The 23,191-nt window shown below is 37.2% G+C and overlaps 1 protein-coding gene across 2 annotated transcripts in view; it reads left to right on the forward strand.

Annotated features, from left to right (window-relative positions):
* LOC129579010 (homeobox protein homothorax) overlaps positions 1-23,191 on the forward strand; it is a 311,382-nt gene that overhangs the window by 212,036 nt on the left and 76,155 nt on the right. For both annotated transcript variants that reach the window (XM_055468462.1, XM_055468463.1), the window contains exon 9: positions 5,622-5,770. In XM_055468462.1, coding sequence (XP_055324437.1) covers positions 5,622-5,770 — 149 coding nt within the window. The remainder of the gene's footprint in view (positions 1-5,621; positions 5,771-23,191) is intronic.

Genomic DNA, 23,191 nt, shown 5'->3' on the forward strand with positions numbered 1-23,191 from the left:
ATACATTTTAATGTCTAACATTTCATTCGGTTGCAGACTTCTACATTCAATGTTCAATTTTATTTATTTTTGCAAAAGATTCTAACAGGATGGACTGAGCGATAGCTAAAATGCGAGCCGAATATCGTTTAAATGCTGAAAATTCAATTCTCTGCACACACACACACACCCATACACAAACACTTCCCTCTTCATTGCTTTTTTTCTCTCTCCCATTCAATGAATTTATTTAAAAAGCAAGAGTGCTGCATTTTCGATATTGCCGTCGATCACAGTGAGCGTGCTTTTTTTTTATTGGAAATCCTTTATGGGTCGCTGGAGTGATGGATTACTTTTCCTAGACGATTTTTTATTCATCGCTTACAATTTGGTTTCTCTTTTATGTGGTGTGCACGAATGTTGAACGACCAACCAGCGCACAGCCCAAACATAGCGACATAATGTAAAATGAAAAAGAAACTCTGAATAAATATAGGAGATACAGAGAGAGAGAGAGAGAGAGAGAGAGAAAGAGAGAGAGCGAGGAAAAATAACATTGACGCCCGTGAATGGTACAGGTGCTGTAGTATTTAGTGTGCGCAGTTTTCCTTCCATTTTCAAAACTGGTTAGAACAACGGTTTTAATTTAATTTTCCCGGCCATACAACATCTGGGTCATTTTCTCTGGCTCGAAATTCGTATCAAAAACACCGCTGATTCCAGATCACAAGTATATTCCGTATAATACCTTTTTTGTATTATATCGGGCCAAAAATTGTATTTCGACACCCTTTTCGGTTCAGATCCGCATTTTCTTTCTGTTACTTTCGGAGATTTTCTTTAATCTGTCAACCAAATTCCGTTGTTCCTTGTATATTATTGGCCGCCAGAGTGATTATGAGGAAGCGAATGAGTGTGTGTGTTGTGTGTTGTGCGTTGTGTACATTTGTAATATATTTGGAAGACGGTATTGCGTTGAAAAGCGCAAAATGCCTCGTGAGTCATTAACCATCACCCCAATTTTCTATTTGTTAATAATGCAATATCGCATTCATTCCCTTAATGTCATACTATTGTAACTATCACGAACGAGAACGTAACAGCGATAATACATCAAAATTATACACAATTTCCTCCGCTGTTTGCCCGTTCGTCACACACACTCTCGGTCTTCTTTGCTCTTGGTGATGTGATCACCCGAAATCGCTTTGTGTTTACTTAAATCTCTGCTATTTTTGATTCGATGTGTCGTTGGTTCGGACAATGAGATGTATCAGTAGCGCGCTTGTTATTGATATACAAGATAGGGAGCGAGAGGAAAAAGACGTTTTTTTCTTTTCATTTTTTCCCCGAATTCAGCCGCGTCTGAGATGCAATAACGAACGCACGGAAGACCGATTGACTTTAGCGCTGACTTTAGCCAACATTAATTTAAATACGTATGTTGTGCCGTAATGTCGTACACCCTCGTGCAAATGGTTTTCGGCATCTTTGTTTGCGCCGCTTGTTTACTTTCTGGTTGTTGTATGAAGCCCCTTCTGTCGCCGCACAATGCAACGCTTGACATGGATCAGTTAAATTTTCCCGGGACGAAAAATCTAAAGTTCAAACCATCTAATGCTATTACGCGTTATTATTTTGTTTATAGAGTAAACAAATTTTATGACTCAACCATTTTTTTTTACACGCCAACAACAAGCAATTTTCTCGCCAACTTTTTTCTGGAAGCGAACACATTTTTGATTGGATTTCATTTGTGTGCATAAATTTATCTCTTTTTCTTTTCGTTGCTGGTGTAAACACAATCTTTTTTCGGCTGTTTTCCGAAGAAAAAAAAACAAAATTTTATCACTTTGATGCCACCAGTGATGGCGACCCGAATTAACAAAGAGGCTTTGTTTTATGTCACAAATACAGTTTTAGTCACATCACGCACTAGAGTTCATTCAAAATATGCAGTGCATCATCGATACATGGAATTGCATTAAAATCACATGAACATGCGGATATGGCAGCAGTTCTGCGAGCGTATGCACTATTTTCCAGTTTCCTCTGTGCCAATTCAAACAATTTTCTCTTCATATTTTATCTACTGAACAATAACCACGTGTCGCTATCAAATGGGCTCGACAACATGAACGAAAAGCAACCATTGGTTTCAGCCGCATCAGCAAAATCAAACGCAAAAAGCAAAAAAGCAAAGCCAATACTGAAAAGGAAGAAGCTAAAATCGGAGTGTTGCAGCCATAAATTGATACTAATACAAAATACATCATCGGTGTGTGCGCTGTGCGCATTGTTTGTGTGCGTACGTGTGTGTGTGCATGTGCGCGCATTAAAAACCATTAACAATGGCCGAGGGTGTCGAAATAATACGGTTTTAGACGATTACGTAGGCATTGCGTTTAATTTAAAATTTTAATTTTAATCTTAATCGGTTAATGTTGTTCGAAAAAGATACTGAGTATTTGAATACAACGCATTAGCTGCGACAATGGCTTTATACACATTTATTACACACTTGCATCGGCCACACGGCAATGGTAGCAATGGTTGCTTCTGGGTTTGGGAATATATATATATATGTATATATATCCAAGCCGAAGAGCGAATGAAGACGGCAAAACATGAATACGAACATGAACTTGAACATATAACTATATCAAATGGTTTAGTCTCTGGTGATTTTATGCCGTTGAATTTGAATAATAATTCATAATAGCATTTCACGGACAGGCACATGAAGCGCAGTGTGTGAGCGCACAATACTTTGTGGCAAGTGTTTACATAATGTGCTGACTGCAAGCTATTTGATAGAATAGAGGATTTCAAATGCTGATTGTGACTTCATGATATGGCATCAGAAAAGAACAATGAGAAATTGGGAAACCAGCCCACGAGAAGGTGCTAACAATGAAAGGATCTGGATCTCTGAACTGAGTGCAAATCAAACTCACGGCCACATGATGCGATAACGAACAAAATGTATTTTACCGAATTGAGAACTCATTGAAAATGTGGCGAATCAAGCCGAACAAAAAAAAAACAAAAACCGAAATACATTCGAATTGTGTTTAGTGGGAAATGAGCAACGCGCGCGATACACAATGAATCGTATGAAAATCCACTCATAGAGTAACGGCGCTTAGTGAGCAATCAAACACTGTAATGATTTAATACGTAAATGAAGCCCACCAAAGCATTTCGCATAAATAAGATGGGCTTGTTTAGGGAAAAATTATCAGGGATTAATGTTTTCTGCTATTAAATTTGACCTTTAGAGATTTTTGTGAATGGTTTTATGCGTATCGCATCCAAAATCACAGCTCTATCCAAATGGAGCGCGAATAAAACATCGGCCCGACACCGCAATCCATGCATGAATTCATTATTATTGTTGTTATTTATATAAAATTATGTAAATTTGACACTATTTAATGTGTTGATCTCATTCAAATGTATTCATCGGGGCGTCAACGACGACAATGAGAACGACGGAGGCGGCGAAATGGCTTCATTTAGAAAACACACGAACGCTGTAATAACATCAGCTCTATGACAAATTCTATGTGTCAGGCTTTGTCTTTTTCGGATGGTTTTTATCATAATCGGCGGATGGTTCTGCATGCCGGATATTTCTTATTATAACCATCGCAACATGGGCGCACGCTTTTACCCGTTTACATATTTATGTAGTCTGCAAATGTACGGTTGTATGAATGATTACCCGAAATCGCAATAGATGCGCTAACAGTATCGCCAAAAACTTATAACATATTTCAAGTTGAAAATTTATTAGCTTAAGTGGTGCAGTTAAGCACTAGGAGCCAAAAGTGTCCCGGACGTGATGTTATGTTACTCTATATGCCCATGCATATAAATGGCCTTTCCAATATTTTCTCCTAATGTATTGGGCCATTTTTGATTACAACTGCTGCCCATAAATAATTTTATTATTCACTAAATCCATCGAAATTTTATTCACTGGTATTCATTCTAATTATTCACATCGTTGGTATAGCATTCAGCTACAATTTGTAATGCGCATCCGCTAGTAGAGACTATTTCGTTATTTTTTTATGTTTACTTTCAAATATTTTAGGCAATTTATTTTGCAACTCCACCTCAAATCAATTTGGAACCCTGTATATGGTTGTTTACAAAAGAAAAATTTGCTACAAAAAATAACGAGTGATATTAATTTAAAAAATTTCATGTTCCTTTCATCACTTTATAACTTGTTAATTTATTGGCCATGCTTAGAGTTCTCGAACCAACTGCTGTATCTCAATTAATCTGTTCATAAAAACATTCGAACGCGCTGCGAACAGCTCAGTTTGGGGGTTATTTGCTTTTCATTGTTTTTGTCATATTTAATCGCACGTTTTAAACACGACGATTCCACACATCAATCAGTGCGTGTAAGTTACATTGCATCACTTCCTCATCATTCCCGAAAAGACAAATGAAATCCAAATACGAAGAGACGAAAACCGCGAACACAGCCCAGAAAATCGAACGCACGCACCGAATTTTATTACTACTAAACCATAAAAATAGCGATAAAAAAGCAATTTTGAATGTAAAAGCTGTAATTTTAAAATAATTTTTTCCTTCTTCTTCTTTGTTCTTGTTTCGGTTCGATCGCGTGCACACACACATACGCACGCATCTTATGGCTATGCTTGCATGCCCATGACACTTCGGATCACACAAATTGTACCCAAACTAATTCGATCACTGACTGTTGTGTGAATGTGTAAGAATTATCGAAACCAATTCAAATGAAATGTATCGGCCGCCAATAACAACCATTTGTGTTCTAACAAACTAGGCAAAAAAAAGAGAGTATATAATCATAGTTGTAATTAACATAAAATTCGACTTTATCAAAAAGTCATAAAAGAAAGCTAAAAAAATGTCCGAGGATTAAGCGCCCAAATAGCCATAAAAAAGAGGTAATAAAAGTAATCGCAATAATTATGTTAAGCGCGACCGATACACGCATATAAAACTGGCACCACAATCAAAGTGAGGTACAAAATTATGCGGCAAGTCGTAAGAAATAAAACTCGCGCTGAAGACATAAAACTATGACACTTTCGCCCTGAATCGTAGTTAAACACACAGATAAATGGCCGGCAAATCAGTTCCAGCCTTTGATGAACACGAATGCTTTAGTTTTTTCTCTCTGCTCTCTCTCTCTCTCTCTCTCTCTCTCTCTCTCTCTCTCTCTGGAACTAAATGATTCTCCATTCGATTTTCAGCTTGTAAATGTGTCAATCAATCATGCTTTTAAAGCGTCTAGCATTTTAACATCAATTAAAAAATTATAATTGCGCACACATGCCATAAGCTATGACCTTTTTATGATCAACATGCATCTACATATTCAAATAATAACTTTTTTATTGACCATAACTGCTTATCCACGATATGTGGTCTTTAGTTTTATAATTTAGAATGAATTTAGTCGACAGATGGGAACTGCCGTAATGCGTCAACAAATGAAGCAATTTCTTTTTTTACGAACTTTCCAAATTCGGTATTACTTTGCGACATATCCAATCTGATCATCAATCGCCCATTTTTATGACTATTACATTTGTATTAATTTACTGCCTTTTTTTCTGATCTTACAGGTGATGCAAGTAACGCTAGTATAGGTAGTGGAGAAGGTACGGGTGAGGAAGATGATGATGCCAATGGCAAAAAGAACCAAAAAAAGCGGGGTATTTTTCCAAAAGTTGCAACAAATATCCTTAGAGCGTGGCTGTTTCAACATCTAACGGTAAGTACCATTTATCACTTGTTCTCGACCGAAACATAAAAAATATGCAGGAGAGTGGCTTGTCTAATTGAAAAATAAGTTGGATGGCCGAGTTTTAAGTCGAATTGGACACGTAACACGACGAATACAACAATCAGACAAAATGTCCATGAATCGTTGCGTCCCCTTGCAATGGATATATTTCATATGGAAAATATAAATAAGTGAACACGAAACGACAGTAATACAAATGAACGATTTCAACCATACTCAAGCACAAAACCCACAAAAAACGAGCCAAAGTATCAGCATTCAGCACACACCGAAAATATTTGCGAAAAGTTTTCGAAATGGAAAAAAATCAGAGGACTTAGAGGCAAAAGCACCATGTTAGATTTAAGTCATAAAATTCAACGTAAGCTTAAATACAAATCAAAGTGCATTGGCAGGCATATCGCGCAGCCAAAAGATTAAAACGAAAATGAAAAGAATGGGCGACACACAAAGAAAGAGGGAGAAAGAGAGAGAAGGAGAGTGAGTGAGCACTTGGAAAGAGTTTAGCGATAGAGCCAATGCCAGTGATATGAAATTGAGTCGTCGGACACAAGTCGCCGCATTAAAGACACATTTATATTTGGAAACTCAATAGATAGATGTCCTATGCAATACTTTATTTGCCCTATCAGATATAATAAAACACAAGCGGCAAAATAGATGTCTAGCGAGCTTCCCATTTTTTTCGCCTCTTTTCATTTCAGTTCGACAGAGGTTCGTCCGTTTTCCTTTTTCACGCTTTCTCGTCTCGTTGTTATCGTATATTGTCCAATGTGCTCTTCGCTCACATTGCTTGCCACTACTCCATTCCAGTGATTTGTGAATGAGATGTGTGGAATAGAGCACATTAAACGGGCACATGCACCACATAGGAAAATCGCACATGGATGCAGCCAACAACAAATTTCACATTGTGTTTTCGTTACGAAATTCCGTACATGAGAGACTAATCTCGGACGAAGAATAAGTTTTCATACTTTCATGAAGACTAAGAATCCGTCTGGCTTCAAAATAGATAATGATAATGCATTTTTTTCGCTTTGAAAACAGTTGTTGTTGTTGTTTTCGGTTTCCATTCCACATTTTCAATGTAACCCGTTCAGCATTATTACTCAGCAAAAAAATAATGCGCTAATTTATGCCATTGACATTACTACTACGATTATCACATTAATTGAATTGATTTGGGCGTTCGGTTGAAGTTTCATGAATTGCAAAACGTACTACGAATAACAAAAATACTAAAAAAAAACCAATAATAATAATGAATTTATTTGAAGCAACGTATTTCAATGAGTTATTCTCTCATTAGCAAATAAACTCAAATCAAAATTCGAAACAAAAACGAGAGTAGATTGAATTACAAAACCGCGACAATTCGTGCGAACAAAATACTCGGCTACGCTCTCTTGTTCATGGAAGATGAAAACAATAAATTGCGCATTTTTTTTGCTGTGCTTGATTCTCGTTGCCTTGCCAACTTCCATTAGCTCACCGCTTCGATTCACTTTTTTTATTTGTTGATTGGGCAGAGAGACCGCAGACTCAGATAAAGGCGAGACTTGGCCTTCTGGAATGTGGATTTGCAACAATCGTAAAAATGAATTTGGATTAGAAATATGATCGAATGCACAAAACGAGCTCCAAAAAAATCCAACCAAAGCCACGAATGAACTTAAGATGAATGCGATCCGGTTGAATTATCAATGCCGCGATACATTAAAGTCATTCGTATCAAAGTCAAAACCGGTAACTTAATCTGACAGCATTTACATTTTTCATAAAGTGTTTTTTCGTCTTGTTTTATTTAAGTCTGTCCTTTGATATCCTCAACAGCAGCTTTGGTTACCATTTGATACACAGCCTGCGACTCTTTTTTTTCGTTTTTCGTTGTATCAGCAATTTTTTTTTGTTCATATATGCGATTTGACCTCGAAATGCGTGAAGCCACCACACTTCCACACTGTACTGAAAACATTTTGAGCAATTCATTCGGCACACACGTGTACAGGTGTGATCCCGTTGCACAGTCACGGTATGAAATGGTTATTTCAAACCCTAAAATTCTCCAGTGATGCAAAGTAGACCAATCAATTTGGCCTCTGGAAAATGTGGCGAATGTCCAAATGAATTTACATTGAAGCACAGAAAAAAGTCTATTTTTCGGATTTACTCCAGGCTGTTAATAAAATCTTTTGTCGTAGATGAATGCTTGGTGGCTGAGGTCAGCCTCGAATCATTCGCGCACAAATAATTATGCCGAACACTTTTGATCGTTTGCATTCGGGGATACACGGACTCAATACAGTTGAGCAGCAGCAGCAGCAGCAGCAGCAGCAACGACGAGCTCAGCTCATACCAAGCCGTCTTTTGTTCTCTCTCTCGAACGAATATCAGGAGAAATAAAAGAAATAAAATTAAATCCGTGATACCTGTGGTGCGACGATAAGATTTATTAAATTGAAATTAACTTTGGACATTTGTTGTTGTCGGTGCTAACGTCTTGCTTTAGTAGCCCACAGTAAAAATCACTGGCTTTGATGGTGGAACTCTCGGTGAGCCCGGCACAGCGTTTAATAATATATAAAAATGTTCGATATGCGAACGCGTCCGTGCGCGCGCGCGCGCGGGCATCATTTTATCGAATCCTCCGACGCGCTATTTTCATGCATTGTTTGCTTTGAACCATATGCCTTCCGTCGACGGATTCACAACTAACGCAGGCGAACGACACTTAAAGAGATTCAAATTGTGTGCATTTAAATGATGTGGCATCCATGATACAAATTTATATATATATTTTTTTTCTTTCTGAACCATTTAAATGGATTTTTCTCGGTTTGTGCACTGATTTTGTGTAAGGGTTCGGTGTTGTTTTTTTTTCTTCTTCTTACACTTTAGTTGAAAATTTCAATATGTCTTCCGTGCATTTTTCTGTTCTGCGTCTGAAGGAGACGCAGACAATATTACACCATGTAAATAGCATGTTCACATAGCAGGAGATCATACTCATGCTGTTTCAGAGTGCGACGTATTCCAATAACAGAATATTCTTCTGTTTTTCCTTCTCCTTTCTTCTTCATTCAGAAAAAAAAATGATCAAATGGGATTGTTAAGGACTTTTTCTCCGCACTCACTTTGTCAACCGTATGTATAAGAGTGCGAATCGGTGGGCAGCATCGCCATCATTTGAAGGTCGTTTCAGTGATGGCGTGGTGGATAATCATTAAAAAGGAAACAATTTCCATGAAAAATGCAATTTGTATTTTAAGAGAACGATTTTCACTTTAGTTTTTAGCTTCCACATTTCGCTTGTTTCGACCGGCTGACTAAAGATGTGTGTGATTATCTGGTGCGCTACTAGCATGAGTTTTGGTCAATTTTTCCAAGCTCTTTAGTTTTTGAATGTTCAAGCTTAATATTTCGATTTATCCTTAAATTTAAATCATTATTATTGTAGTGCATTCAAGTGCTAAGCTTCAAGCAATGGCTATGAATCCATTAAAATGAAGTGCCGAATTATAACGCCGTTGAGTAACTGAGTTTTTAATGGTATTTTGTTTCCAAAAAAAAATTATTATTGAAACATTGCTCAGTTTAGTAATAGTTGGTTTGTCGTTTCATTTTAACATCTTCGCAATGACGAATACGAAAACTAAAAAAAAAAACAGCCATTTAGCCAGGGAAAGAAGTCCAATGTTGAGTCGCTTGCAGCTAAACACAATATACTACAGCTGAACACTGTACACTTTATTGGAGCGGCTCTTCCATTGTGTTTGGTTACGTTGTAATCCGTGTATTTTTGTGAGTTCTCTCGTCCAGAAATTGGCAAACCGTGCATATGTTATTATTATCATACGCAGTTAACAACGAGAGAAATAAATTGCGGGGCACGAAGACGAATGAAATGAAGAAAACGAAAGCAAAATGAATTAATATGGCTGAATTACTACTATTTGGTCATTTCTGCAGTACATCCTGCATTGCTTTAATGATCTCCTCCATTTTCCATTCTATACGTGTCTTTTTTCTTTGTTTCTCTCTCGCACGCTCGTTCTGCCTCACTATTTTTTTTTTATTCCATTCCACTTCATTTTATTTTTTTCCATATTCGTCTGTGTTGGCGCGACTTGGATGAATTTGCACCGAATGCATATCGTGTAAATGTGCAATGAACGACCGACGAATTTATGAAGGCAAAATGAACAAAATAACACAATATATGAAAGAAACGAATGAAAAAAAGAGGATGATCAAAAAAGAGTATTCTTACAGTTTTGAGCCCACTTGCCTTGGAATATGTATTATTTCTTTCTTTCTTCTTTTTTTTTGGTGCAATTTCATCCTGAATGCAATACAAAATGCTGTTTTCTGCTCCATTTCCATGTTGTTCGTCACTATTTTCTACGCCTTACACATGATCTTCCGTCGCAATAGCGAACGAATGAGACGAAGCAGCCCAACTATATACATAAACATAGATATATGCACGGCTCTTATGCAGACAGTGACACGTTTTTATGAAACCAGCATTCGCAAAGCCACTGAGAATATAATCCGATTGATGTCGTAAAATAACCTAGACGTAATCCCACTTTATTAAAGCATATGTCAAATGATATAAGTCCATTGTGTCAACAAACTGTGCGATGCGATTTTTGAGTAAATGAAACACAACGATGAAAAAAAAAACTAGCAAGATCAACGAAAATTGAAATGAAATAATATTTAGAAAAATATTATATTCCGAACGGAAATGTTTCATTTTCATTCCGAAAACCTTAGATTTTTCATATCCGATCAAAATTGGAATATATATTATTTTCCCTTATTAACTATTTCAAACTCAACACGAAAGTTTGCACGTAGCAAAAGTGTTAGTGATAGTGTTAGACATTTTCAATGTGAATTTGTCCTTATTTCTGGTGGTAAGGCCCAGGAAATTGTCATATCGTTGGAAGACGTTTGAAACATCGAAACACAACACTAGTTGAAAACGTGTTCACACATCTTGATCACAGGAATCGTTTCACCAAACTGATTCCAACGGAGATTCGGAGAAAGAGAACGGAAGAGTTTCAAACATAAACCAAAGTTATCTATTCGGCCAAAACAGCCGTCCTGTATCAAATAGGCCATTATCCAATGACCAGATGATTGTATGACTCAACTATTTGCACGAGCATTGAATATCATTAAGTGGTCATCGAAACACTGTTTTCGCACATCTAAATGTAATGAAATCTATACAAAAATATACACGAAATTGACATCGAGGCCGTTTAAAAGTTGCGGATTTGTTGGAAATACCCATTCAAACTAGCTCAATAGGGATGTGTTTCGACAATAAGCAACTAATGCCCCCAAAAATGACATTAGGCAATGGGCTATCACCAAGATAAAAACTTTAGTTTTTTAGAGGGTAAACGAGAATCCGAACATTAAGAGTTTCTCGGATGAATTTAATATTTCCGCTGAAGAGGAATGTACTTTTTTTTTTTCTCAAAAGTCTGGTCATTTCGACTTCGGATGCCGATAGAATCTTTCGGAAAAGGGTTTCTTTATGACATCAAACCTTATAAAATTAACGTGAAAGATAAATGAAATGTTATTTGATCAAGCATAGCTAGGGAAAAAAAGGAGAATAGTCCAGCCAACGACACACAAATACATAGATACGCATGCACTGCATACACGCACAGAGAGAAAGAGAAACGAATCGAAAAGGCTGGAAAAAAAAACACCAAGTTGAAATGGAACAGGAAAGAAAATTGCGGAAGGAGATAATAGAATGTTTGAAATAAGATGAAATAAATAAGAAAGATGGGTAAAAATGTGATACGGATCCCACATTACACTGTTGTTGAAAATTGGAAAAAGGGTAATGCGCGTAATGGCGCACACTTGAAACGTATTATAATGGTTCTTTTAATGGCCAAGAATTCAGCATTATAATGTATAAATAAAAAGAGATTCGCATCTTAATTTTAATGATAAAAAAAGCAATTTCACTGCAACGTATTGTGTTGTTGTGTGCTCCGATTTGTTCCATTTACAACCACTCTTTGACTTTCTTTTATCGTTTAAATTATCTCGAGATTCAAAAGTCATTCTACGGTTGTTTTTTCCCAAATGATTTTGTGTGTGTGCTGTGCTGTGCTGTGTTGAATTTGGCTTTTAAATTGTTTCATTATTACGATTTGGTTTCGGTGAAATTCAGTGTGTTGGTTCCAAATCGTTCACCTTTTCCACTAATGGGGTAAAAATTCAACCAAATGTCTTCAGATTCATCGTGTAAAACATATGCGAAAATACAAAAGTATTTTTGATGATTTTAAATTGTAATGCCATTTTTGCATACTACGCTAAGTTAATTTTCGATTTGATCATTAGCTTATGTTGTTTCTATCAAACTTTTTCAATGTTAGAACAAATAGTTAGAGTGTTGATGAAGAAATTGACGAGCACAGCTCCCATATCTTCTTTGGCAGAACGCAACTAGTCAAACTAGTTAAGTGAAACAATTTATTGTGATTTTATTAAGAAACGAAGGTATCAACTAGGAAAAAAAAAACTTCGTGGCACTTGTTCGAATAATTTGATACAGCCACCACCACCTCCTCATGCCAATTGAAGCATCTTCTCTCCATACGAATATCGATTCAATTTGCGAATGCTCATACGCGTCGACCTTTCTGCAATAAGTTATCGAGTGATAGCCGTGTGTTTATTCGTCGAAAAGTGGCCGGAAAATTGCTGCTGATCTCACTCAGAATAGAAACGACGAATTTGTGTATCCTTGATACATGCTACCATTTAACTAAATACACCCGATAGAGAGGTATTGGATATTCATGAAGAGAACGAAAATAAAATTAGAAAACATGCGAAACACAACCACAGAGTGAGTATTGGTGGCCATGCCTAGGCAAACCAAACCGATATTAAATAGGAAAAAATAAGACGTAAAAGTCTTTGTGTAATAAGTTCATGGGAGAAAGCAATGTGGAAATTTGAAGCTAAATTACCATTTTCCAATAATATATTATTGCAAGATGTGGACGAGCGCACGGCAAGAGCGCCGCACTACTTACGAGAGCACACATGAAATTTCTCAATACATTCTACTTAAATATTAACGCTTTTGGTGTTCTGGGAATTCTTAAGTGACATTTGAAGCGTAACTTATTCTCAGTCCATTCGTCCATTCGCATACACTTGCTTCATTCTTTCATTTCACCTCCTCTGCCCAGTGTTTTTCTCTCTTTCTCTCTCATTCCTTTTCTCTCGCTCTGTGTTTCAACTCGCCGTTGTTCTGATGAGGGTGTAGATGTATACATTTTAGAACAGTAGTATTTTATTAGACAAATTTGTAGAGTGCATTTTTGCAAAATGAATACGTTGAACATGGATGCTGTGTATGAACATCACAACGTCGTATACTTTGCCAAATTCAACCAGTTGAAGGACTTTTAATTCCAACATTAAAACTCTGGTTCTTCTCTGCTCTCTTTCTCCTTTTTTCTTTAATTTTTCATCCACTTGATGCTAAAATATGTTACTTTCGAGATGTAGCGGAAAGTGTGAGAGAGAGAGAGAGACAAGTGGCTGCAAAAGCTTTTGTGGTTTTAAGTATTTTTGGGGACTCACTCACTTTGGTCATTTCTTTTAAATATTTATAGAGAACATTTTGTTAGCGGTTACATTAGCAAAACGATCTAAACGAATTTCAGTCAGCAATGTTGGAAATTAAATTATTTGATTTAACTTCAGAAAATGCTGTGTAGATTTAATTTGTGGTCAACCGTGCACAAGTATCCAGCTGTCCAAATCTCTGTTAAATTGAAAAGTTATGTAAATTCCTGTAAAAAAAAATATGTTTAATAGAAGTTGATACAAGAGTCATTTTGCTACCATTTAGTATTATACACAAACACAAACACACACGAATCGAAATGATAGTGCATCGGGCGCGTGTGCATAAGAACCCGAAAGAAATGAAGGAAAAAAACATTGTTTGGCGAATATTTTGCGAGGAAAATTATGGCATAAATGCATACATAGTCATCATATGGAGGCCGGCTCATTGGTCGAACATCAAAGGTGTGTTTGTTTTCGTGTTTCAATCGGCAGGGGGTCATATCATTGCCGTTGAACTTTTTCCCAGTTCATGGAGAGCTCCTTTTGTTGCGAACACTTCATATGCACGTTGTTTATTCCATATTCCCTGATATAAATATAACAAAAACAAATTATGGTTTTTGATCTTTTCCTCGATTCGTTCTCTTTCTTTCTTCCTTTTTTTTCGTTGATTGAACCGTTTTTTTTGGCGTTTTCATGCATTCAAAGAAACAAAGACAAACCAATATGACAGCGAAATAAATACGATATAGGGACAGGACAACACAAATATATGAAATGAAATAAAATGTTTCGTTTAAAGCACAAGCAAATGGTTTTATTTGCGTTTAAGCCACTCCGACTTATTTTAGACGAATTTTCATTCGGGAAGTAATGCCATTTTGGCTAATTTTCTTTATTTAATTCCTTTCTTTCTTCCCTCATCTTTCTTTCCTTATTTCGATGTGCCGTTTTCTTCATTCTTCCAATTTTTTTTTTGTTTGGTGAAATAGCATCTTGCCGTTGCGAACACATCATAATTTAAATAAAGTAATTTAAGCTTCAAATTATAAATTAATAAATTTTAGAAGGAGCGATTGGGTGTGTGCGTGCGTGCACGCTTCTAGCGACACAAATGTATTCACATTTTTGTCAGTCGAAAATTGGTGTGCAAGTTGGCATCGCTGATGGTTGGTGCGAGCGGGAACGGGAGAACGCGTTGAATGAACGCATCGTGGACATTGCGGTTTTGTTTGCATTATCATCGCCGACTGAATTGTATTTTGTGTGTCGTATCCTATGTATTTACACTATTCGACACGATTTTTTTTTTAGCTAAACCTGTTCAAAATGCAATAATATCCCCAACCGCACACTCACAAACAAAAATTCTATACACACATCAAATTGCCAGTGGAAATTGTATACAATGGCGAAAATGAGATCACTCATACCCCGGCACAAAAATATACGCTGCATGTATGTGATATTATTTTCGAACGGCGTGGCCAATATGGCAAGCGGCAATGTGCAAAGAAGACGGTAAATGCATGGAAGCGACGAAAAAAGAAACACACACACACACACACCGTGTTTACTGTACGATTGTAACTCAATGTGTCGAGTGATTTATTGCGGGTGTTAGGTTTTAATGAAATTGCAGCACGAGAGAGAGAAATGTACTTTATGAAAATAAATAGTAGCAACAATATAGCAACAACGATAACGAACAACCAAGGCTACGGTACATCGAACGGTTGTTGGGTATATCTTTCGTTCTCTCGCTTGCTCTTTCTGTGTGGCGAGTATGAATGCGAGTGTTGAATAGTGTAAGTAGCACGTTCTCGTCACATTCACGATTGTTCGATTTTGTGTGCCCACACAGCCATCGTCATCGTCGTAGCCCAGTAACTATTGCCGTCACAGTCACAGCTACGAACCCAACGTCGTGTGGCCCACACAAAGGATCCACACAATCGACGTTTTCTTTTCCTCTTTTTCCTCTTTTTCCTCTATGCTTTTGCCGGTCCTCCAATACACAATATAATACAACACGCGCAATCGTTCCCGTCTAACTTCCAAATGCACGTATCTAAATTAACAACAAACATACACACAGATTGTAGCGTACACAAGCTTTACCTATTTTACCCTCGAATGTCACGTGACAGTAATTACCGGTGGATGATTATTTTTTTCTGTACTTTACTGCTTGCCTGCCGTTTTGTTGCTTGCAGTTTGCCATCTAATACTGGAGTGGAGTCGTCATCAAAAGCGAAAGGTATTCTTGATATCCTTAAATTTACCAAATAAGCAATGGCAATGGCAAAGGAAAAACCAAGGCAGCAACAGCAATGGAAGAACTGAGATGGAAACTAACGGGCGAGAGAAACAGAGAGAGAGCATGAGAGTGAGACGAATATGCAATCGATGTGCGTTGGTTATGGCAATATTTTGCAGGGCACAAACATTCCGAATCGAATGCTACCGTTTCAGCAGAATGGCTGTATATAAGAGGGTGAAAATGCGAAAAGAGGTTATTATGGCGGTATTAGCTTTTAAATTCAACGTGTTCACGTTTAGGTCTCCGATGATTGTGCTACAGTAGCTGAAATATTGTCACTAGTGTATTCCCTAGAAATTTGACGCGCTTCGTTCGCTCAAAACAAACATTTATTTTGATATATCAAGCAAACTTCAGGTTTTCAATAACATAGTACCGTGTACAGTGTACACAAAATATGAATGTGAGCACACAGCGCACGGCGAACGGTACATGGCACATGGCACGGGCCAATGAAACAATGGCACAATGGCAACGCCAAATGGAAGCAAATGACACAAAATCGAATCGAAGGATGTTTTCTTTCTCCGGCGAGTGGCTGGTCTGAACGACGATCGATAGTGTTGAATATTTTATTTTTTTCATTTTCGAAAAAGGTTTTACTCGGTTTGCGATCTAGTTTGCGCATTTCCATAGAACAACAATGTGAGCGTTTCTACGATTTCTAATGAAATGATCAACCTACATGTAAAATGATCCAAAATGCATGTGAATATCCAAAATGCATGAAAAACGAAACGCCTAGCCATTCCGAAGACTCGAACATGTATTCGAAGGACGATGTCCCCATTATGCGAACGGAACATTTACCGGAATGTTTTCACAAAGATTCGTTGAAACTACTTGGGAAACGGTCTGAGGCGACCAAAAACAATTTAAAGCGACTGGATTGTAACAATTATTGTCACTTTGTGCACATAAAAAATGCATGAAAAAATGTTGTTCGTTATAAAATGGGCAACACGAAGCTCTGGCTCCATGTAAAATGACATTCATATCGGCCCAGCAAATGGCTCGAAATTGAAAGAGGAAAACGACAAAGTTGCAGAAAAGTCCAAACCGAAATCCCATACATTATTTACGATTGCGGGCAATGTGAACGGAACGGAACGGAACGGCACGGTTATATTACATTTTATATCTCATCTGTAATATTATTAAATCAAATTATCCCTAAGTTCAAAAAATCCAAGGGATATGAATACACCATAAGCCATATATCCGGTTGGTTTTGGATATGGAATTTCGTACAATTGGCACAGCGAGTGTTTGCTGTCGTATTTTGATGTTCATTCAGTGCCGATAGAAGGAGAGAGAGAGAGGAAAACACCAGCAAACCCATTCTCAACTTACTGGAAATCATCGCTCGTCCACTGTATCGCCCCCAAATCCGTGTATCCTCGTATATTGGCATTGCTCTTGCATCTTGTGGCCATGTGTGCACATGGCTTTGATGTGCAGCCATTTCACCAGCATTCATATCTCAGCTCAACAATCCTGAAAAGAAGAGTGTATTCGGAGCGAAAAATTCAGGTTTTTTTTTTCTGCTGGTGGTGAATGGTTTTTTCTTTTTACAATTCATACGCGAAACCATCGGATAAAGTTTTTTGAGCCAATTTAGCCATGTTTTATGTGTACAAATGCCAAACATCTTCGGCTTTTCCTATTCAAAAACGGAAATAAATCCGAAATCGGAAATGGACTTGTGGCTAGCAAATTTTCTTGGATTTGTAACTGAATGCGCTCATATCTCTAGCCTAGCAGTTTCAATGTACGTTTGGATTTTGATCATAAAGTATTTCCGTTATCTGCGTTTGCTCGATTTCCCTGTCCTCTCCCCTTCAAATTATAAGCAAACACTTTTTGTTGTTGCTGTTTGTTGTTATTCGCAAAGCATCGAAAGGATGGCGCTCATTACAACCGAACGGCTCTTCTGACTATTGGAGTGAAAATAATATGGGTTCTTCTTCTCAAAACCTTAAGCCTCTGCAGAATAAGTTCCAGATAAAAAAAACATGCATTTTGACAGACTTATTGCGCTTTTAATTTTTTGAATTGAAACGAATGGCCGCAAGGCAAACGCTGAAAATACAATCACGAATGAGATTCGATTTTGAATTTTAATTGGTATCAAATTGAATTGTATCTCTCTCTCTCTCTCTCTCTCTCTCGGCTCGAATTTTACCTTTGATGGCATTGAATCACAAATTAGCTACATAATTGTTTTATTTCTTGCACTTTTTTCTTGTGACTGGCTTATAAAGCGCATAGTTATATCCACATGATCATCATTGTGTTCAGTACGTACAGAAAATTATGATTCAACCAAACACATTGTTTGCAATTCAAAACGAAACCGAAGCTGATTGGAGCAGTTGATGCATTGCACGTTAGCCATTATCATTTGCAACAAATGCGCTCTACGTACGTTGCAAGGCACAACGTGTAAACCATATATGCATTGCATCGGAATACCCACCAAAATTACTAAGTATTTTTCACCCATTCGGTAAATTGTAATGAGAAGAGTAAAACAACAAAATCAAACGAAACAAAATAGCAAAGATAATCTTCGCATAACTCATGTCCGTGTCTAAGGTATGCGATAAATAAATTTGCAAGAGATTGCTTTCTCTTTGGATATTTTCTCTTTTGGTGCGTTTACATTTTCAACAAAATCATTAACGATTTTAATTTTCAAACGAACTGTATAGTGTGTACTCGTATCGAATATAAGCCGAAAAATTGTGTCGAGATAGAAACAAGCGATGGAGAGAAAGCAAGCAAACAAACACACAGAGAGGGAGAGAGATGGGGAGAGACAACAAAAATCAGCATCGAATTCCATTGGCCCGTGATTTATTTTCTATTCGAGTTTTCAACGTTTTCCTTCTTAACTCAATCATCAACTGTTTACAAGCCGAGGCTTTTTGCGCGCATGGCGTAAATGCTAACAATTTATTTAAAGCAATGCAATGCAAACAATGACCCGTGTAATGGATGTAGGTGCCATTTTCATAAAATGCATTGCTCCCATTTGTTTATGTGTTTTCACCCTGCATTTTCGACGCATTTCAATCAGATAGTCGTTTTGGGTTTCGTTTTTTATTTCATTTTATTTTGAAATAACCGCGGAAATTGAATGTCTTGAGTGAGAAGGTTATCGATCGATGCGAATGCCTCAGTCGGCGTGTGGAAAACAGAAATTTCGAAGAAGAATGTGTGTGTGTGTGTGTGAGAGAGAGAGGGCGATAGAGATATGAAAGTAAAACAAATGGATCGGCGTCTGAATGTTTGTACACGGTGTGTATGTTGCGCTTAATTCAGAACAGCTTGATGAGCAACAACGGCAAAATGTTTCGTCTTTACTTTTGTGTGAAGGGGAATCAAATGGTTTAAAGTCTACATCATTTTTACGCACAAATGTGCACAAAGTTATAAAACGCGGCAAATTCATTCAACGACAAGGCAACGAAATTTGGTGCACCAGTGGAAATTCTTCTATTCGGGTCGCAGGTGCCACATCGGCTTAAGATAAAGCTGTTTAGCTGATGAGAAAACAACGGCACTGGTTTTTTTTTCAGCTGGAGCATCAGTAGAAAAGTGGCAACAGGAGTACAAGCAAAGTAAAATAAAAGTCAAATTGAAAAGATACCGCACGAAAAACAGACCGTACACATACTGTACAGTGCAACAGTCAACGGAAAACCGAGCAATGTTTAGAAAAAAAAGAAACAAATAGCATTTCGCAAACTTTGCCTGTCCTCCGGACGCTGCGAATCTCTTTTTTCGAACCATACGTATTTGTTATGGTGCATTTTGTAAATGCTCTTTCTGCTCCTCTGATGTTGTGTTTCTGTTGCTGTTGCTGCAATTTTTGATTACTTTTCGTTGTGTGAGAGGAATGGTTTTTTTCCTCGAAAATTTGGATGCTATTGTCTACACAACAATAACACTGGTGCACTGAGAACTCTTCAATTGTTACATCTGGTATACTAGCCGTTGAATTTGTACATTAAAAAAAACAAATAATTTCAATTTATTGTTAAAACGCATTTTCTGTTTAGTTTGTGTCGTTTTTTTCCCTTCAATACAATGTGCCTTTTTTTTGACAAATAGTTTGAGTCAAAAGTTGAAACTTGAAATTCTGCTGCTCGCTTAATTCGTCGCTTTTTAAAATGCACATACAATCATTTGGAATTCTCTTGCACAGCAGTCAACCTTTTGTTGACCAATTTTTGCCGGCCAACTTCAATACATTTCGCCGAAAAATCAAATGCGAATTCCATAACATTGAATATGCTCTTTGTTCATGCAGCTGTTTAGAAGTTCCATGACAACAAAAAAACAGTTAGTGGCAATAGAACACAGAAGCCAAGGTCCAGTTCCAATTATTTCGGCACTCAATATGGAACACAAACCCTATAGATGCTTTCGTTCCAATTACATCTAAAAATGGATGATCATTTTTATTTGGTACGCGTTTAAAACACTTCGTTGTCGTGAGTACACTAGAAAAAATTGAAATGATAAAAACAAAACGTTGCTTCCAACTTCGAATTGGTTGATAAAAGTTGAACCAAATGACTAGACATTTTTGCAAACATTTTTACCAAATGAATGTTTTCAACAATCAAACGAAATATATGGTATGGTGAGTCGAAAATGCAGTGCGAATGGTTAATTGAACAGATCAGCGGGTCCTTGCAAATAAGGCAATTTCGATGATGGAAAAAGTTGTGTTTTATTAATCATATGTATTATTCGCATGCGCTTCGGTCCATGGTATTCGCAATTTCGTGCGGTGATTGTATGTATTTATTTATATACACTGCGTTGCGTTTGCTATTGGCGCATATGCTTCACTTATGCGTCTATACAATTCAAATGCATTTGAGAAATTCAAAACAGAACATACACAGCGACAACGAAGCCGTATCTACGGAGCGATGAGATGAGCGGGAAAAGCAAATGTTAATATTGAGACATTTTGATACGTTGTTGGATATGAAAGCCATTTGTGGAGGTCCCATGTGCCATTCTTGCTTTAAAATTAAATCAGCAAAGCTTAAAATGGCAGTAATTAGATGAGATATTTGTCTACAATTTATCAAATGGCATTTCATGGTGAATGTTTCTGCTGTGGCGGCGTTTTTTTTTTCATCTCGTGTATGCGCTCTCGCTTTTTATTCTTCAAAAATCAATGTAAACTATTTTGTAACATGCGCAGCATTTTTTTTTCTTCTTTTTTTTCGAGGCGATATTATTTTCCTTTCACATCATTGGCCATATCGGCGTCTAAATTGTCATTGAATTTTTTGAATACACCAAGAATTGTATTCTCATTAAACGCTTGAAAACGCTATGCGCAAACACACTCGACCGTATACAGTCCACATTTTATTTGCCACGAAATAGTCTTGCTTTTCTGGACATTCGACTGTTGCTCATAATTGGTGTAAAGCGCTTCCGAATCGTAACAAAAATGTCATGAATCGTTTCCATTTGTCGCTCAGCTCTGTATTTGACTTGGTTCGATTCGTCTTTTTCACTTTGTTTTGGATATATATTTTGGTGTATGTGATGGGTTTTCTCGCGTCGACACTGAATTGGACGAAACAAATTTTTCCGCCAATCCAGAGTGTTGCACCTGCCACCCTTTATAATTTCATGTATACGGTCTCACATATACATCCAAGCAATTCCATCAACATTGAAAATCAGCATACAGTCGAACACAGAGAGTCCGCAAGTAAATACACACATTTGTTGTTAGTTATGTTGGCGATGTGTCAGTAATGCTGACGCTCTTTTACTGTTTTATTTTGTTCAATGCTTTTAATGGGTGGTCGATGATGTTTCCACCTACTCCATTCGAACATCAGCGTCGCATGGAACGTAAAAAAGGGATACCAAACAACTTGCACAATTGCTTTCGGAGTGCTATTCGAACGAAACGAGCAAAACAGAAAAGGGAAAAAAAATGGCAGAATGATTGAAAGAACCGTATGCAGATATAAACGAAGCAATGCATATGCAGCCAACGGAAAAATAAACCATTTTCCAGCGTAGAGAGCATTGCAAAGTAAACGAAAACGTGAACCAAATAGAATTATATTAGATGCAATATGCAATATCATTTGCTCGGTAGATGGTGAATGAAAGTTGTTAGAAGTTCATTTCAACCGACATTAGCATTTTGAAGAAAATCAAGTGGAAAACTTTTAAATAAAAAATTTTTCTGCTATTATTGGTTGGTTGGTTGGTGGGTTCATACTTTTGTGCGAGTGAATCTATCAGCAAAGCCTCATATTATGAAATGAACGAAACGAAGTGGCATTTTTCTCTCCGCTTATAGTAGTGTCGCAGTCGGTAAATTCTATTTAATTTTGCTGATAAAAAAATGCCATTTCCTCGCTACGATTGCTATTCCAAAGCGAACCGGTACTCTGAATGCGGTGTGCGCACACAAAATGAAAATGAAGGTTTTGTGTTGCTGTGAGATGCGCGGCTGCAGAAAAATCCGTATAATCCTAAGTTAGCAGTAAAATTGCAATAAAGACATTTTCAGCAGACGTAATATGACGACAAAACCTATTTTCTTTAAACAATTTTTCGTTTCTTCATGGCATTATGCTTTCAGTGTGCTGTTTTACTTACACCTGTGAGGTTTGTGAAGTTAGCGAATCTCCAGTATGTTTTAGCTGCTCTTAGTACTCTTACGATGATTATTATCATCATGCTCGTATTATTTCTCTCTCTCTCTCTCTCTCCATCTTCCGTGTTCCGTCTGCAAACCAGTAGCTGATGCAATACAGTCTGCATTTGTTCATTCGGTACAATTACATGCACCTACCATCTAGGGGCTTCACGCAAAATTTTCAACCATTGAATTTGTGTAGTGATAAATAAATAGTAATAAGTTTTAACGATTGTTATGAATTTGAAACGATACAAATAAATTTTGGTGAATTCTAGTGAATTTGTCGATAAATTAGATTTCACAGTCTTGCCAACTTAGCTGTCAAACTAAGTGTCGAACCTAGTGTTTAGCAATGAAAAGGGTCGGTAATACAAATTCTTGTAATTTTTTCTACTCACATAAATTCACCAAAATTCACCAAAATTCACCAAAATTCACCAAAATTCACCAAACTCCTCAATATTCATTCAATTCAAATGTGAGAGTTTTCGTGAATTCATGTGAGTTTCAGCGTGCAAGAATGGATTTTACCGGATTATACGTCAATAGAATAAATACTTGTTGTTTTTGAATCATTTTTTGAGTGCGTGAAGCCCCTAGCCTACCATATTCGGTTGAGAGGAAAAAATAACCAAGTTTCAATCTCGCTCTTGGTGTCACAGCGAAACAACAGTGAGAGAGAGAGAGAGAGAGAGAGAGAGAGAGAGAGAGAGAGAGAGAG

Source organism: Sitodiplosis mosellana, unplaced genomic scaffold, assembly GCF_009176505.1.
Source record: "Sitodiplosis mosellana isolate CC-2019 unplaced genomic scaffold, AAFC_SMos_1.0 Smas_scaffold_6226, whole genome shotgun sequence".
NCBI classification, from domain to species: domain Eukaryota; kingdom Metazoa; phylum Arthropoda; class Insecta; order Diptera; family Cecidomyiidae; genus Sitodiplosis; species Sitodiplosis mosellana.